The sequence below is a fragment of the Panthera pardus genome, unplaced genomic scaffold, assembly GCF_024362965.1.
Source record: "Panthera pardus isolate Hobbes unplaced genomic scaffold, ASM2436296v1 HiC_scaffold_2, whole genome shotgun sequence".
Lineage (NCBI taxonomy): Eukaryota > Metazoa > Chordata > Mammalia > Carnivora > Felidae > Panthera > Panthera pardus.
The window spans coordinates 129,376,101-129,388,736 of record NW_026526765.1 but is presented as its reverse complement, the minus strand read 5'-3'; the positions used below and the strand labels follow the sequence as shown (position 1 = coordinate 129,388,736).

The 12,636-nt window shown below is 36.5% G+C and overlaps 1 protein-coding gene across 2 annotated transcripts in view; it reads left to right on the top strand.

Annotated features, from left to right (window-relative positions):
• Window positions 1-12,636, top strand: part of RAD50 (RAD50 double strand break repair protein) — a 93,872-nt gene that overhangs the window by 1,380 nt on the left and 79,856 nt on the right. Inside the window, exons 2-3 of one of the 2 annotated variants that reach the window (XM_019422047.2) lie at window positions 718-801; window positions 10,958-11,109. In XM_019422047.2, the coding sequence (XP_019277592.1) occupies window positions 718-801; window positions 10,958-11,109 (236 nt within the window). The remainder of the gene's footprint in view (window positions 1-717; window positions 802-10,957; window positions 11,110-12,636) is intronic. The other variant, XM_019422049.2, reaches the window with a different exon arrangement.

Genomic DNA, 12,636 nt, shown 5'->3' with positions numbered 1-12,636 from the left:
CATTTACTAGCTCTGTGACTGGGCCAGGGTGCCCCAAATGGTTTGTGCTTTAGTTTTCTCATTTATAAAATGGAGATAAAAAGAGTTTTCTACAGTCTAGGATTAATGTGAAAATTACTAATGTATGGAAAGGTGGTTAGTACAATACCTGGCACATAGTAAGGCCTGTGTAACTATTAGCTGTTTTTAAAAAATTGAACTTAAAAAAAGTTTTTTTGGTTTTATTGAGGTGTAATTGATCCATGAAATCGTAAGATATTTGAAGGGTATGTCAGGGTGACTTAATATACTGTACATTGTGAAAGGATCACTGCTATCTAGTTAATTAACAAATCTGTCACCTCATTTTTTTTGTAAGAACATTTAAGTTTTACTGTCAGCATATCGGCAAATTATCAACTATGGTAACCATCTTTTACATTAGCTGTTGTTATTAAATTAAAGGGTTTTAATTGGAAGTTGAGGACTTTTTAAAAATAATTTTTTGTTTTATTTTCGTATACCTTCTTAATTAGTAGCTTTCCCATGAACTTAAAGTAGTTATTTATTCTTTAACACAGAATCGTATCTGTATTATATAGATATTATAATGTCAAATTTTATCTGCATATCTTTTTTGGTTCTCTGGTAAATAGTATTTTTATAATAAATTAACACTTTATGATAAACTTCTCTGGTTCTCTTATAACTAAATAATATAATTTTCTATTTCTTTAGACCATCATTGAATGTCTAAAATATATTTGTACTGGAGATTTTCCTCCTGGAACCAAAGGAAATACATTTGTTCATGATCCCAAGGTAATGACGCTAATAAACTTACATATCTTTAAAATAAATTTTTATAATTATAAAAGCAATACGGCTTATTGTAGAAAACCTGGCAGTGGAAAACTATAAAGAGTTAGAAAAGTCTATACACAGTCTAAGCATCCAGTGACACCACTAGTGACATTTTCATGTATTTTCTTCTCCTTTAAGTACAGACTTAAGTGAAGTCATACTCTAATTTTGTATTCTGATGTTTTTTCCTCACTTAATATCATAAGGTTCCATGTCATTAAAAACATTAAATTCACAATCTAGGTGTTTGGCATTTGGGTGCTTCTTTTAATCTTTACATTTTTTATATGTATGAAATATTTCCTACTTAAAACATGTCTCCTATTATGAACATTTTTAATAGTTGCATAATTTTCTTACATTTAGATTGCTGTTAGTTTTTCATTAAAATGTGCCATAATTTAAATCTTTGTGAGTGAATCTTTGTTTGAATTACAGTGTTTATACCATTACTGTGTGTAAAGGACATAGAAATTTCTATACTATGTATTTTGGCCTATAGGTTTTTCTTGTTTTATGTATGTAGTGGTTTCATGTGCCTCTCTCAGTTATCTGCCAGCTCCTCCCTTAACAGTTCCTTGTATATTTCTCCCAGGTTTTTTTCTGTTTATACAAATGTATCTTTGTGTATATATATAAATACACTCAAACATAAATATTTCAGTACACCAGTAGCATTTTATTTTGCTGTTGTACAAATCAAATATTTAGTGACACACTGCAGATATGTTCGTATATATACACACTTTTTTTCATTAGTTTTAATTACTAGAACTAATTAGTAATCCACTGAGTTTATTTTCTATAGTGTATTCACTTGGTTATTGATGGTTATTTAAATTGTTTCCACTTCTGTATGACTAAAGGTAACTAATTATGAAAGTATTTATAAACTTTTCTCTTAGAGATAGTAAAATCAGTACATTGAGCCCTCTCTGCAATGACTATTTCATAAACTTGCAGTATACTCTCCTTACTTGATGATCTTGGCCTATAATTTGTTGAAAAAATGTAATTTATTGAAAAAAGGGATCAGATAGAAAGTACCTCATTTTCCAATCTTAAAATCTTTCAAACTACTCTTCATTTGTACTCATACTATTTTTTTTTTTGGTATTAAGGGTAAATTGTTTACTGTTTATCTTAAGGTCAACCAACTCTTTGGCTGCTGGATCCAGTCAATCCCTTTTGTCAACGCAAACATTTTGCTTTTCAGTTACTCATCTTCTGCATTAGCAGTTTGTCCTTTATAGAATCAGTCATATCAGCACACTCTGGTAGCTCCAGTCTACAAACAAATAAAACCTCTCCCTTTATTCCAGATCACCTTCTGGCTACTACCTCTACATTTATAGTTAAATTTAGAAGAGGTATATGTACTCATTGTTTTCGGTTCATTGCTTCCCATTTTCTCCTCAGCCTGTTCTGTTCAGATTTTCTTTTTTCTCCCTTACTAAAATTACTACTTACTCTAAGCTGCCAGTAGTCTTCAAGTTGCCAGATAAAGTGGTCATTTTCTAAGCCACTTATCAGAAGATTTAATATAGCTTCTTAATTCCCTTTTTAAAAAACATTGCTCTCTTGGCTTCTATGGCACCCTAATCTCATACCTCCTTTTTCACTGGCCATATCTTAGTCTCCTTTGCTGAGTCTCTTTTTGCCTAACTCTTCTTGGGTGATCTCATTCATTCTCATGGCTTTAATTATTTGTTATATGCTGGTGATTTCTAACATATATCTAACCCAAACTTCTTTCCTATACTCCAGATATAGATAGGTAGATGAATAGATAGATAGATAGATAGATAGATAGATAGATAGATACAGATACATTGTTTGGATATTTAATGGTCATCTCATGAATATGTTCAAAACAGAACTCATGGTTCCCTGTTCTGTTCCTTTCACATTCTCAAGCCTGGTGGTATCTCCATACTCTCAGTTTCATAAATCATATCATCATCTGTACATTTGCTCATGCCAAAACCTGTGTGTCATCCTTTGATTGATTCCTTCATCTTCCCCTGTTGCCAGTTCATAAACAGTTCTTAATCCTCTCAAATATGTCCACAGATACTTACCTGTCAGGGGACATGCCATAATCATGAGAGTGGTTGTCCCAGGCTCATCCATTGCACTAAAAATATGTCCAGCATTTGTCCCTTTATTCCATCTTCACTCTTCCTTCCCTGGTACAGGCCACCTTCCTCTTTCCTTTGAACTATTTTAGTAGTCTCCAAACTTGTTTTCCTGCCTTCATTCTTGAAGTTCTCTCTTTTCCACACAGCAACCAGTTACCTTTTAAATATTCATTCTGGAGGGAATGAGTCATTCACAGTCTGAGAGAATACCATTCCAGTCAGTGTTAATACTAAGTGCAAAGTTCCTGGAGTAGGAGCATGTTTGATGCGTTCAGGGAATCACAAGGAGGAGTAAAATGGCAAGAGGCCTGGTAGAAAAGTCAGAGATAGAAAGGCCTAGGTTCTGCAGGTCCTTGATTTCTGTTCTCGTTTAAATAGGAATCTACTGGAAAATATTAACCATGAAAAGGGTATGGTGTGTGTTTTAAAGCAATCAGTCTGGCAGTGAGAGAAGACCTAGTAGGTGGTAAGGGTAGAAGGGTGGAGACTAATAAAGGAGATTTTTGTGGTAATTCAGGTGAGGTATGTTGGTGGTTTGATTAAGGTGTTAATGATAGACATGCTGAGAATGCCTGGATTTGGGATGCATTTTAAAGGTAGTATCAACAGATGAGTTAATGATCTGGATAATGGTGTATGAGAGAAGTAGAAGCGTCAAACATAACTCCCAAGTTTTTTGACTTGAAAAAGTAGATAAAATAGTGTCACTGTTTATTGTAACGAGGAAACTCTGGGAAAGGAAATTTGGGGGGCTTTGGCTTAAACGTGTAGATTTGGAACGTCTTTTAGATATCCAGAATGTCCAGTAGGTAAATGGAAGTATGTCCAGGGGAGAGGTTTGAGCTAGAGAAAGACTAATTAAGAATCATTGATGTATACAGTTAGTTATCTATAAGTTTTAAAGCCTGATGCGATCACATAGGGAGTAAATGTTGAGAAGAGGTGGAAGATCTTAACCTAGAGCACACTGGCATTTAGAAATAGGGATGAAGAGGAGGCACCAAAAGATATTAAAAGAACAAGTGGTAAAGGAGGGAAAACTGGGAGAGTGGGGTCTTGGAAGACAAGAGAATGAAGGGTAAACAAGAAAGAAGATGTGAAACGGTGTCAAATATGTTGATAGCTCAAGTAAGAAGAAGGTTGAGCTATGTGGAGGCCATTGGTCATCTTGACAAAACCAGTTTCAGTGATGTGAGAAAACAAGAAAGTGAAACATAGAATTGTTCTGTGCGTTTGCTATGAGTGGAAAGAAGGAAGTAGCTGAAAAGGTTTGTAGGATCAAGGAGCGTTTTATGGCTATTGTTCTTGCTTTGTTATTTTTGTTGTTCTTCTGGATGTTTCCATGTTGATTGATGCTCTAGCATCTCTGACAATTTCAGTCTATCATCCATTCCTTTTTCCAAGTGGAAAGAGCTGTTTTTCTCAGCTGTCTACTCGTGTCCTCCCTCTGGTTCTTCTGGCCTTGATGGTTCAGCTTTCCTCACTTAATACTCACTTTTCATCTGCTCTAATTTCCCAGTTCTGAGCCCCCACCCACGCTGTTTTATTCAGCTCTTTTTTTTGAGTCGGTCACACCTGCTCTTATGGTTGGAACTATTCCTCTCACCTGGATTGCCCACATCCCCCCAGTTTTCCCATCCTCTTATATATTCAGCTTTCGGTTCCTCATATATTCAGCTTCTCTTGGTTTTTTCTTTTCCTTGCTTTAATTTGTCCCTGCACCTAATACTGTTTATTTTAAACGCCTGAATTTTTCTGTTGCTCCTTCCTGTCTTTTTTTTTTTTTTTACCTGTTTTCCATTGTTACTCTTTTCTTAGAAATTTGATTTCCATATTGCTCCATTTGTGTACCTTCCCCCTTTCTCCTCTACTTCTTTCAAATTTTTGGCTACCTCAGTCTTTCCCATTCTTTCTTTGACCTCATTTGCTTCTCCTCAGTTGACTTGAACCCTAAGAAGCTCAATTCTCTGTTTTCTGCATCTCATCACTTTTGTCTTGCTTCTGGCTGATTTTGTAAACTAACCAGATGCTTATTTCCACAGCAGTTTCTTCATCACATATTGCTTCCATTTTTGTGTGTGTGTGTGTGTGTGTGTGTGTGTGTGTGTGTTTTAAGTTTATTTATTTGAGAGAGAGAGAATGTGTGCACACGAAGGTACACATGAACGGAGGAGAGGCAGAGGAGAGAGAGAATCCCAAGCAGGTTCTGCTCTATGAGCTCCACCTCAGGAACCATGAGTTATTGACCTGAGCCAAAATCAAGTCAAGATGCTTAACCAACTGAGCCACCCAGGTGCCTGCCCATATTTGTGATTTTAAACACTGTAGTTTTTGAATTTTTTTTTTGATGTTTGTGTATTTCATAGAGAGACAGAGTGCAAGTGGGGGAGGGGCACGCGTGCGCATACACACACACACATACACACACACATACACACAGAATCCAAAGCAAGCTCTAGGCTCTGAGCTGTCAGCACAAACTGGACATCATATCCTGAGCCAAAGTTGGTTGCTTAACCAACTGAGCCACCAAGGCACCCCACAAACACTATAGGATTTAAACCATGTGGGATAGATATGGAATAAAGCATATATATGGGATAGAGCCTTTGTAGATGGATAGAATGACCCTGTTAGAGGAAAAAAATTAATGCAAGAGAGGGGATAATTCCAGAGTTAAATCCTTGAGTAGGCAAGTAGAGATAGGATCCATTGCCCCACTGACAGAGTTAATAGGTGTATGCACTGTTTATCCAGGGTAAAAGGATGACGGACAGAGTATGTAATTTTTCAGTTTAGTGGTGGGAGAATAAATAAATGGTCTTTTGACTGTTTCCATATTCTCAGTGGAAAACAAGTGAAATTGTTAGCTGAGGGTGGGAGAAGGGGTTGATTGAGGCTAGAAAAAGTGTAAGAGCTCAGAGGGTAAGTTGATTAGGGAAGTGTTATAGGGTTACATGACAGTGTCATTGGGTCACCTGAGGTTTGTGGGTGAAAGTTTGTAAGGAGACCACTTGTGTTTCTTCTGTCTAGTTCAGCTCATTGGTAAGCACAGAACAAGTTGGAAAGTTGGATTTAATCAAGCACTGGGTAAAGTTGGAAAGTAGGAATTAATCCATTGCTTGGTAAATAGAATGAAGAGATTAAGAGGCAACTTCCCCATTCCACACCTATGGACATCTTACTCAGCCTTCTCAGTCTCTGATAATCTTTACCAGCTGGCCTCTTGCAGGTATGCAGTCACTAATCTACGATCTGAATTACCCAGCACACTTTTTCCCTCTTTGAATTCCCTCAAAGTTGTCAGGCTCTGAAATCCCACATTATGCCTTCCCCCATTGTGGATACCCTCTTTCCCCTAAGCTGGCTCATCCCTACTCATGGATGTCCTTTGCATCCTGTTTGAACTCTGACATCCTTGGACTCTTGAAACCTTGTGGCAAGGTGCCCGTGTGGACACCCTTCTCAGCCTAAGCAGTTGTACTGTTTTAGGCTGAGTTTCTATGTCCCTCAACTTCAGCCAGCATGAATACATACATTCTTCTGCCCCACTGTTGGAAAAACGGTTTTCTAACTAGATTGTTTGGAAAGGGAAGGGCTTATATTATTTTTTGTTTTATTCTTTTAGATAGAAATTGTTCTAAAGTTAGTATGTATTTTTCTGCCTTAAATCTAGATTACTCTTTTTGAAGAACCTCTTCTCAGTAAGCTCACCAACAATATTGTGATTGAAATGCTGCAAGATACCCGTTGCTTAAATTCTTCTTAATTTGATACTTTTCTCGTAGCTAAGTCGTAAAAGGGTAGATGCCATGGAAAATGTATATGTGTATTTGACCTACTGGTAGGACATGTTCTAAACAAATTAACTCATTTTGTAGTACATAGATGCATAATTACTTTGCAGTGAATTAAGACCTCAGTAACTGTTTGCCTTGGGCTGAAATGATAGCATCAAGTCCCTGGGCTTTCAAAGCTAAATATCATTGGCCATTTTCCTCACTGAGATGTTCAAATCCTAAGAGGCTACTACTTTTTTCTTCTTTTATTAAGTTTTTTGGTTTAAATATAGTTGACACACAGTGTTATATTCAGCAGTGTTATATGCACCTGTTGATTCAGCAGTTCTGTATGTTACACGGTGCTTACCACTATAATTGTAGTTAACAGCTGTCACCACACTAAAATGTTACTACAATATAATTGACCTCATTCTCTATGCTGTACTTCTCATCTCTGTGACTTATTTATAACTGGAAGTTAGTACCTCTTAATGACCTTCATCGATTTTACCCATTCTCTTACCTACCCCTCCTCTGGCAACCACCAGTTCTCTGTATTTATGAGTTTGATTCTGTTTTTTGGGGTTTTTTTTTTAGATTCCACATGTAAGTGAAATCATATGGTATTTGTCTTTTTGTGTCTGACTTATTTCATGTAGCATAATACCTTCTAGGTCCATCCATGTTGTTTCAAATGAAAAGATTTCATTCTTTTTTTATGGCTGATTAATACTTCATTGTATGTATATACCACTTCTTTATCCATTCTTGTCTAGATGGGCACTTTGGTTGCTTTCGTATCTTGGCTACTCTAAATAATGCTGCAATAAACATAGCTGTGCATTTTATCTTCTCATATTATGTTTTCATTTTTGGAGGGTAAATAGCCAATAGTGGAATTACTGGATCATAGAGTCCTTCTATTTTTAATATTTTAGGAGCCTCCATACTGTTTTCCATAATAGTTGCACCAGTTTACATTTCTCCCAACAGTGCATGGGGTTTTGCTTTTCTCATCCTCACCAGTACTTACTCATTCTTACCTTTTTGATACTGGCTATTCAGACTGGAGTAAAGTGCTACCTCATGGTGGTTTTGATTTGTGTTTCCCTGATGATTAGTGATACAGAGCATTTTTTTCATGTGTCTTTTGGCCATCTGTATGTCTTTGGGCAAATATCAGTCTATTCAGGTCCTCTGCCTATTTTTAATCTGATTATTTGGGGGGAGGGGGTTTGGTGTTGAGACGTATGAGTTCTTTATATATTTTGGATACTAACCTCTTATCAGATATATCATTTAGAGTATCACTCCCGTTCAGTAGGTTGCCTTTTTGGGTTTTTTTGATGGTTTACTTGGCTGTGCAAAAGCTTTTTATTTTGGGGTAATACCATTAGTTTATCTTTGCTTTTTTCCCCCTTGCCTGAGGAGACATATTCATAAATATGTTGGTAGAGCTGATATCCAAAAGATTACTGTTTTCTTTTAGGAATTTCATGCTTTTAGGTCTCACATTTAGGTCTTTAATCCATTTTGAATTTATTTTTGTGTATGGTAAAATAAGTGGTCTGGTTCCATTCTTTTGCAAGTAGCTGTGCAGTTTTCCTAATACTGTTTATCGATGAGACTGTCTTTTCCCCCATTGCATATTCTTGCCTCCTTTGTTATAGAATAATTAACCATATAAGTGTGGGTTTATTTCTGGGCTCCCTATTCTGTTGATCTGTGTGTCTGTTTGATTGTTATAGCTTTGCAGTATTTCTCGAAATTTGGGATTATGATACCTCCAGCTTTGTTATTCTTTCCAAGATTGTTTTGGCTATTCAGGGTCTTCTGTGTGTGGTTGTATACACATTTTAGGATTATTTGTTGTAGTTCTTTGAAAAATGCTATTGGTATTTTGATACGGATTGCATTGAATCTTTAGGTTGCTTTGGATAGTATGAACATCTTAACATTTAACATTTCAATCCATGAGCATAGCATATCTTTCCATTTTGTCATTTTGAATTTCTTTCATCATTGTCTTATAGTTTTTAGATTATAGGTCTTTCATTTCCTTGGTTAAATTTATTCCTTGGTATTTTACTCTTTTTGGTGCAGTTGTAAACAGAATTGTTTTCTTAATTTTCCTTTCTGCTATATTGTTATTAATGTATAGTTTGCAATGGATTTCTGTATGTTAAGTTTGAATCATGCAATTTCTGAGCAGCCAGTCCAACAACTTCTCACTCCTTACCTCTACCTCCAATGCTGAAGCTCTTGTGTAGGCTGTCTTCCTGTTTCTCCTGGAATACTCTGTGCCTCCTGTCTTGCCTCTGTTAGTTCAGTGTGTTTATCTTAAAGGCAAAGTGATTCATTTAAAATGCACATCTACTGCATGCCTTTCCTCTGGATTAAACCCCTGAGTGGCTTTCCATTGCTTTAAGTTCAAAGCCCTTAACATGTTTCAGAAGGCTCTTAATTACTAGAACCACTTTCTGTCTTCACTCCCTTTCCCCTATGTTCTGCACCATACTTTCTGAAATTACTTTAGCTATTCAGTGACTCAGATCTTTTCATCTGGCTAACTCCGGCCCATCTGTCAGTTCTCAGTTTAAACATTCACTTCCTTTAGAAGCCCTTCCCAGAATTCTACCCTAGGTAGATTAGATGCTTACTTTGTGTTTTCAAAGCATCACGTACTTCTCTTAAGACGATGTTTAACACCACTTTTTTACTTTTCTGTTTAACCTGTCTTCCATACTTCAAAGGAGAAAGTGTCTTTCTTTTTGAACCAAAACAACGCATGGAAGCTACAAGTGCGTAATAAATTGGTGCTTAATTTTTTGAATGATTTGATCAATTAATATCATAGTTATGTTTATGCCAAAAAGTTATTAAAAGACCAGTAAAAGATAGTCTATGATTTAAAAAAAAAATGCAGGATTCATGACTTGTGGTTTTGGTTACAGTCAAGGAGTATCATATTTGTGCTCCCAGTATAAACAACTATAAAACTGGAACAAAAAAATTGAAGCAACTATTTTAAGGCATTGGACAACAGATGGCACAGGGCTGTGATCTTTGAGAAAAGAGAAATGTATGAGGGACTACACATTCATTCTAGCTTTCTCCCTAGGGAAATTTTGTGAACTTTGGCATATAGAATTCCCAGCAGAGAATAATAGTATTACCAGCTAGATGAAACAAATGTAGAAGTGTGGGTTTGCTGATGTGACTATAAATTATGGAATAAGATACAGGAGAGGGGTTGCTGTGCAGAGATGGGCACCAGAAACTGTGTAAGGGACTATTGAATCTTTGGCCAGATACTAAGCTACACATGTCCAGGACAGGAATTATTGAGGGCTAGCAGAGAATAAACTACGGGGGTAGAAGAGTGGGACTGTGAGCTGAATGGATATTCTAGAGGTTACACACTGCTGGGTGACATTTGAATTGTGATATGCCAGAGTAGGGAGGCCTTACTGAACTCCCTTTTGAGTTCTCCCTTTTGAGAACATTCTTTTGAGACCTCAGAAGGGCCATCAGTGTCTCCCTGTTTTGTAGGAAATACTGATGGGACATCAAATCAACAACTTAGTCTTAAGTGGTTCAGGGGAGAAAAGTTTTGTACACTTCATTTCTGCTTTTCTGTAAGCTTGTATATGTTTTGAAAATTATTTTGGAAAACACTTGCGATACTTAAGAAGCTAAAGTTTATTTGAAAAACTCACGCACCTGGTCTCCTAATGCTGAATAACAGAAGTAGAAAATACTCAGTTTTAGTAAATCAGTTAAAGAGTGTTCTTGGGGTGCCTGGGTGGCTTACTTGGTTGAGCGTCCAACTCTTGATTTCAGCTCAGGTCATGATCTAATGGTCATGGGATCAAGCCCTGCATCAGCTCTCTACTGGGCATGGAGCCTACTTGGGATTCTCTCTCTCTCTCTCTCTCTCTCTCTCTCTCTCTCTCTCTCCCCCCCCCCTCCCCTGCTTACACACATGCACTCAAACTGCCCCCCCTCAAAAAATTTTTTTAAAAAAAGTATTTTTTTTCTCTTGTATATTTGAATAGCATGTAAAAATGACACTCATTTTGGTGTTTAAGTTTTTGTCATTTTTGATAAGATTGCTCATGTCTTTTCTTTTGGAACTAACATTCTGATGCTTATTAAGGTAGCATAATCTTTCCCTGTGTACCTTTAAAGGTTGCTCAAGAAACAGATGTTAGAGCCCAGATTCGTCTGCAGTTTCGTGATGTCAATGGAGAACTTATAGCTGTGCAGAGATCTATGGTGTGTACTCAGAAAAGCAAAAAGACAGAATTTAAAACCCTGGAAGGAGTCATTACTAGAACAAAGTAGGTGTTTACCTTATATTTGAATATCTATTAATTTTCTGTTATTTAGGTTTGTAAGACTGTGGTTTTTTTTCCCATTATTTTAGAGCAGCATAATAATTTTTTTAAAGACTTTATTTTTTTGGAGCAGTTTCAGGTTCTCAGCAAAACTAAGCAGAAAATAGAGTTGCTGTAATACTCCCTGACCCTATGCATGCATAGCTTCATCCACTATGAACAGTTATTGTTGGATCTTTTATCAGTTAAACAGAATGATCCCATCAAAGATTTTGTGATAATGCTGCATTCCTTTGAGTAATTTATGAACACTTGTTCAGCTGAAGGTACACAATCACTCAAATATAGATTGAATGAATGGAAAATGCTAGTATTGTGTGTAGGAATGTGTGAAATGAGAAGCATACAAAGTGTAACCCTTTGAACTGTCACCTTTATTACAGTCACATTATCACCTTTAATGGGTTTGGGTTTTGGAATTAGCCTGCCCTGGATTCAAGGCTTTATCCCTGTTGTACAAATTACTTAATATCACCTTACGCCTTTCACTTGTTTATTTGTCAACTAATTAAATAATTCTCTTAATTAATAACATTTGTCACCTATTATGTGCTAGAGGCAGTATATTAGCTATTGGCTTCTCAAGCAGGTTGGTTTCCTTGGCATTTAAATACACTCAGGTGGATTTCATTCCACACCAGTTACTCTTTGTCTCTATTTTTCCCTTCACAGTCAGGCTTCTCATAAGAGTTGTTGATAATCACTGTCTCTATTTCTGTTTTTCCTCCATCCTCCTCTAGCTCCATTCCTTTACTGAAACAGCTCTAACTGAGGTCAGAAATACCCTCTGTGTTAATTAGGATAATGCTATTGCTTTACTAAATAGATCTCTTTGCAATCCTGTGTTGTTTTTTTTTTCATTTGTAAAATAGGGATTCATTTTTATTATATATATCTTAGAAGGATTGAGCTAATGCATGTAAAATGAGAGCTCATGTATTAGTTTTCTTTGCATAACAAACCACAAACTCAGTGGTTTAAAACAACAGACATTTATTATCTTATAGTTCTGTAATTTAGGAATCCAAATTGGGTCTCACTGGCTTAAAATCAAGGTGGTGCCGGGCTATAATCCTTTCTGGAGGCTCTAGGGAAAATCTGTTTCTACATCCTTTCTGGGTCTTTTGCAATCCACCCACAAAACTTGGCTCATGGCCCTCCATCTTTAAAGTCAGCAATAGTGGGCTGAGTTCTCATAGTACATCACTCTGACATCCTCTTCTGGCTCCTTCTCCCACTTAAAGACACTTGTGATTGCGTCGGCCCCACCCAGACAATCCAGGGTAATCCTTTTACTTAGGGTCCAGATGATAAAGCAACCTTAACTTCATCTGTAATCTTCATTCCCTTTTGCCATGTAACCTGATGCATTCACAGGGATTAGAATATAAATATCTTTGAAGGGCCATTGTTCTGTATCCTGTAACTCAGTAAATGGTAGCTATCAATAACTTCTTGAAGATCTTTTTC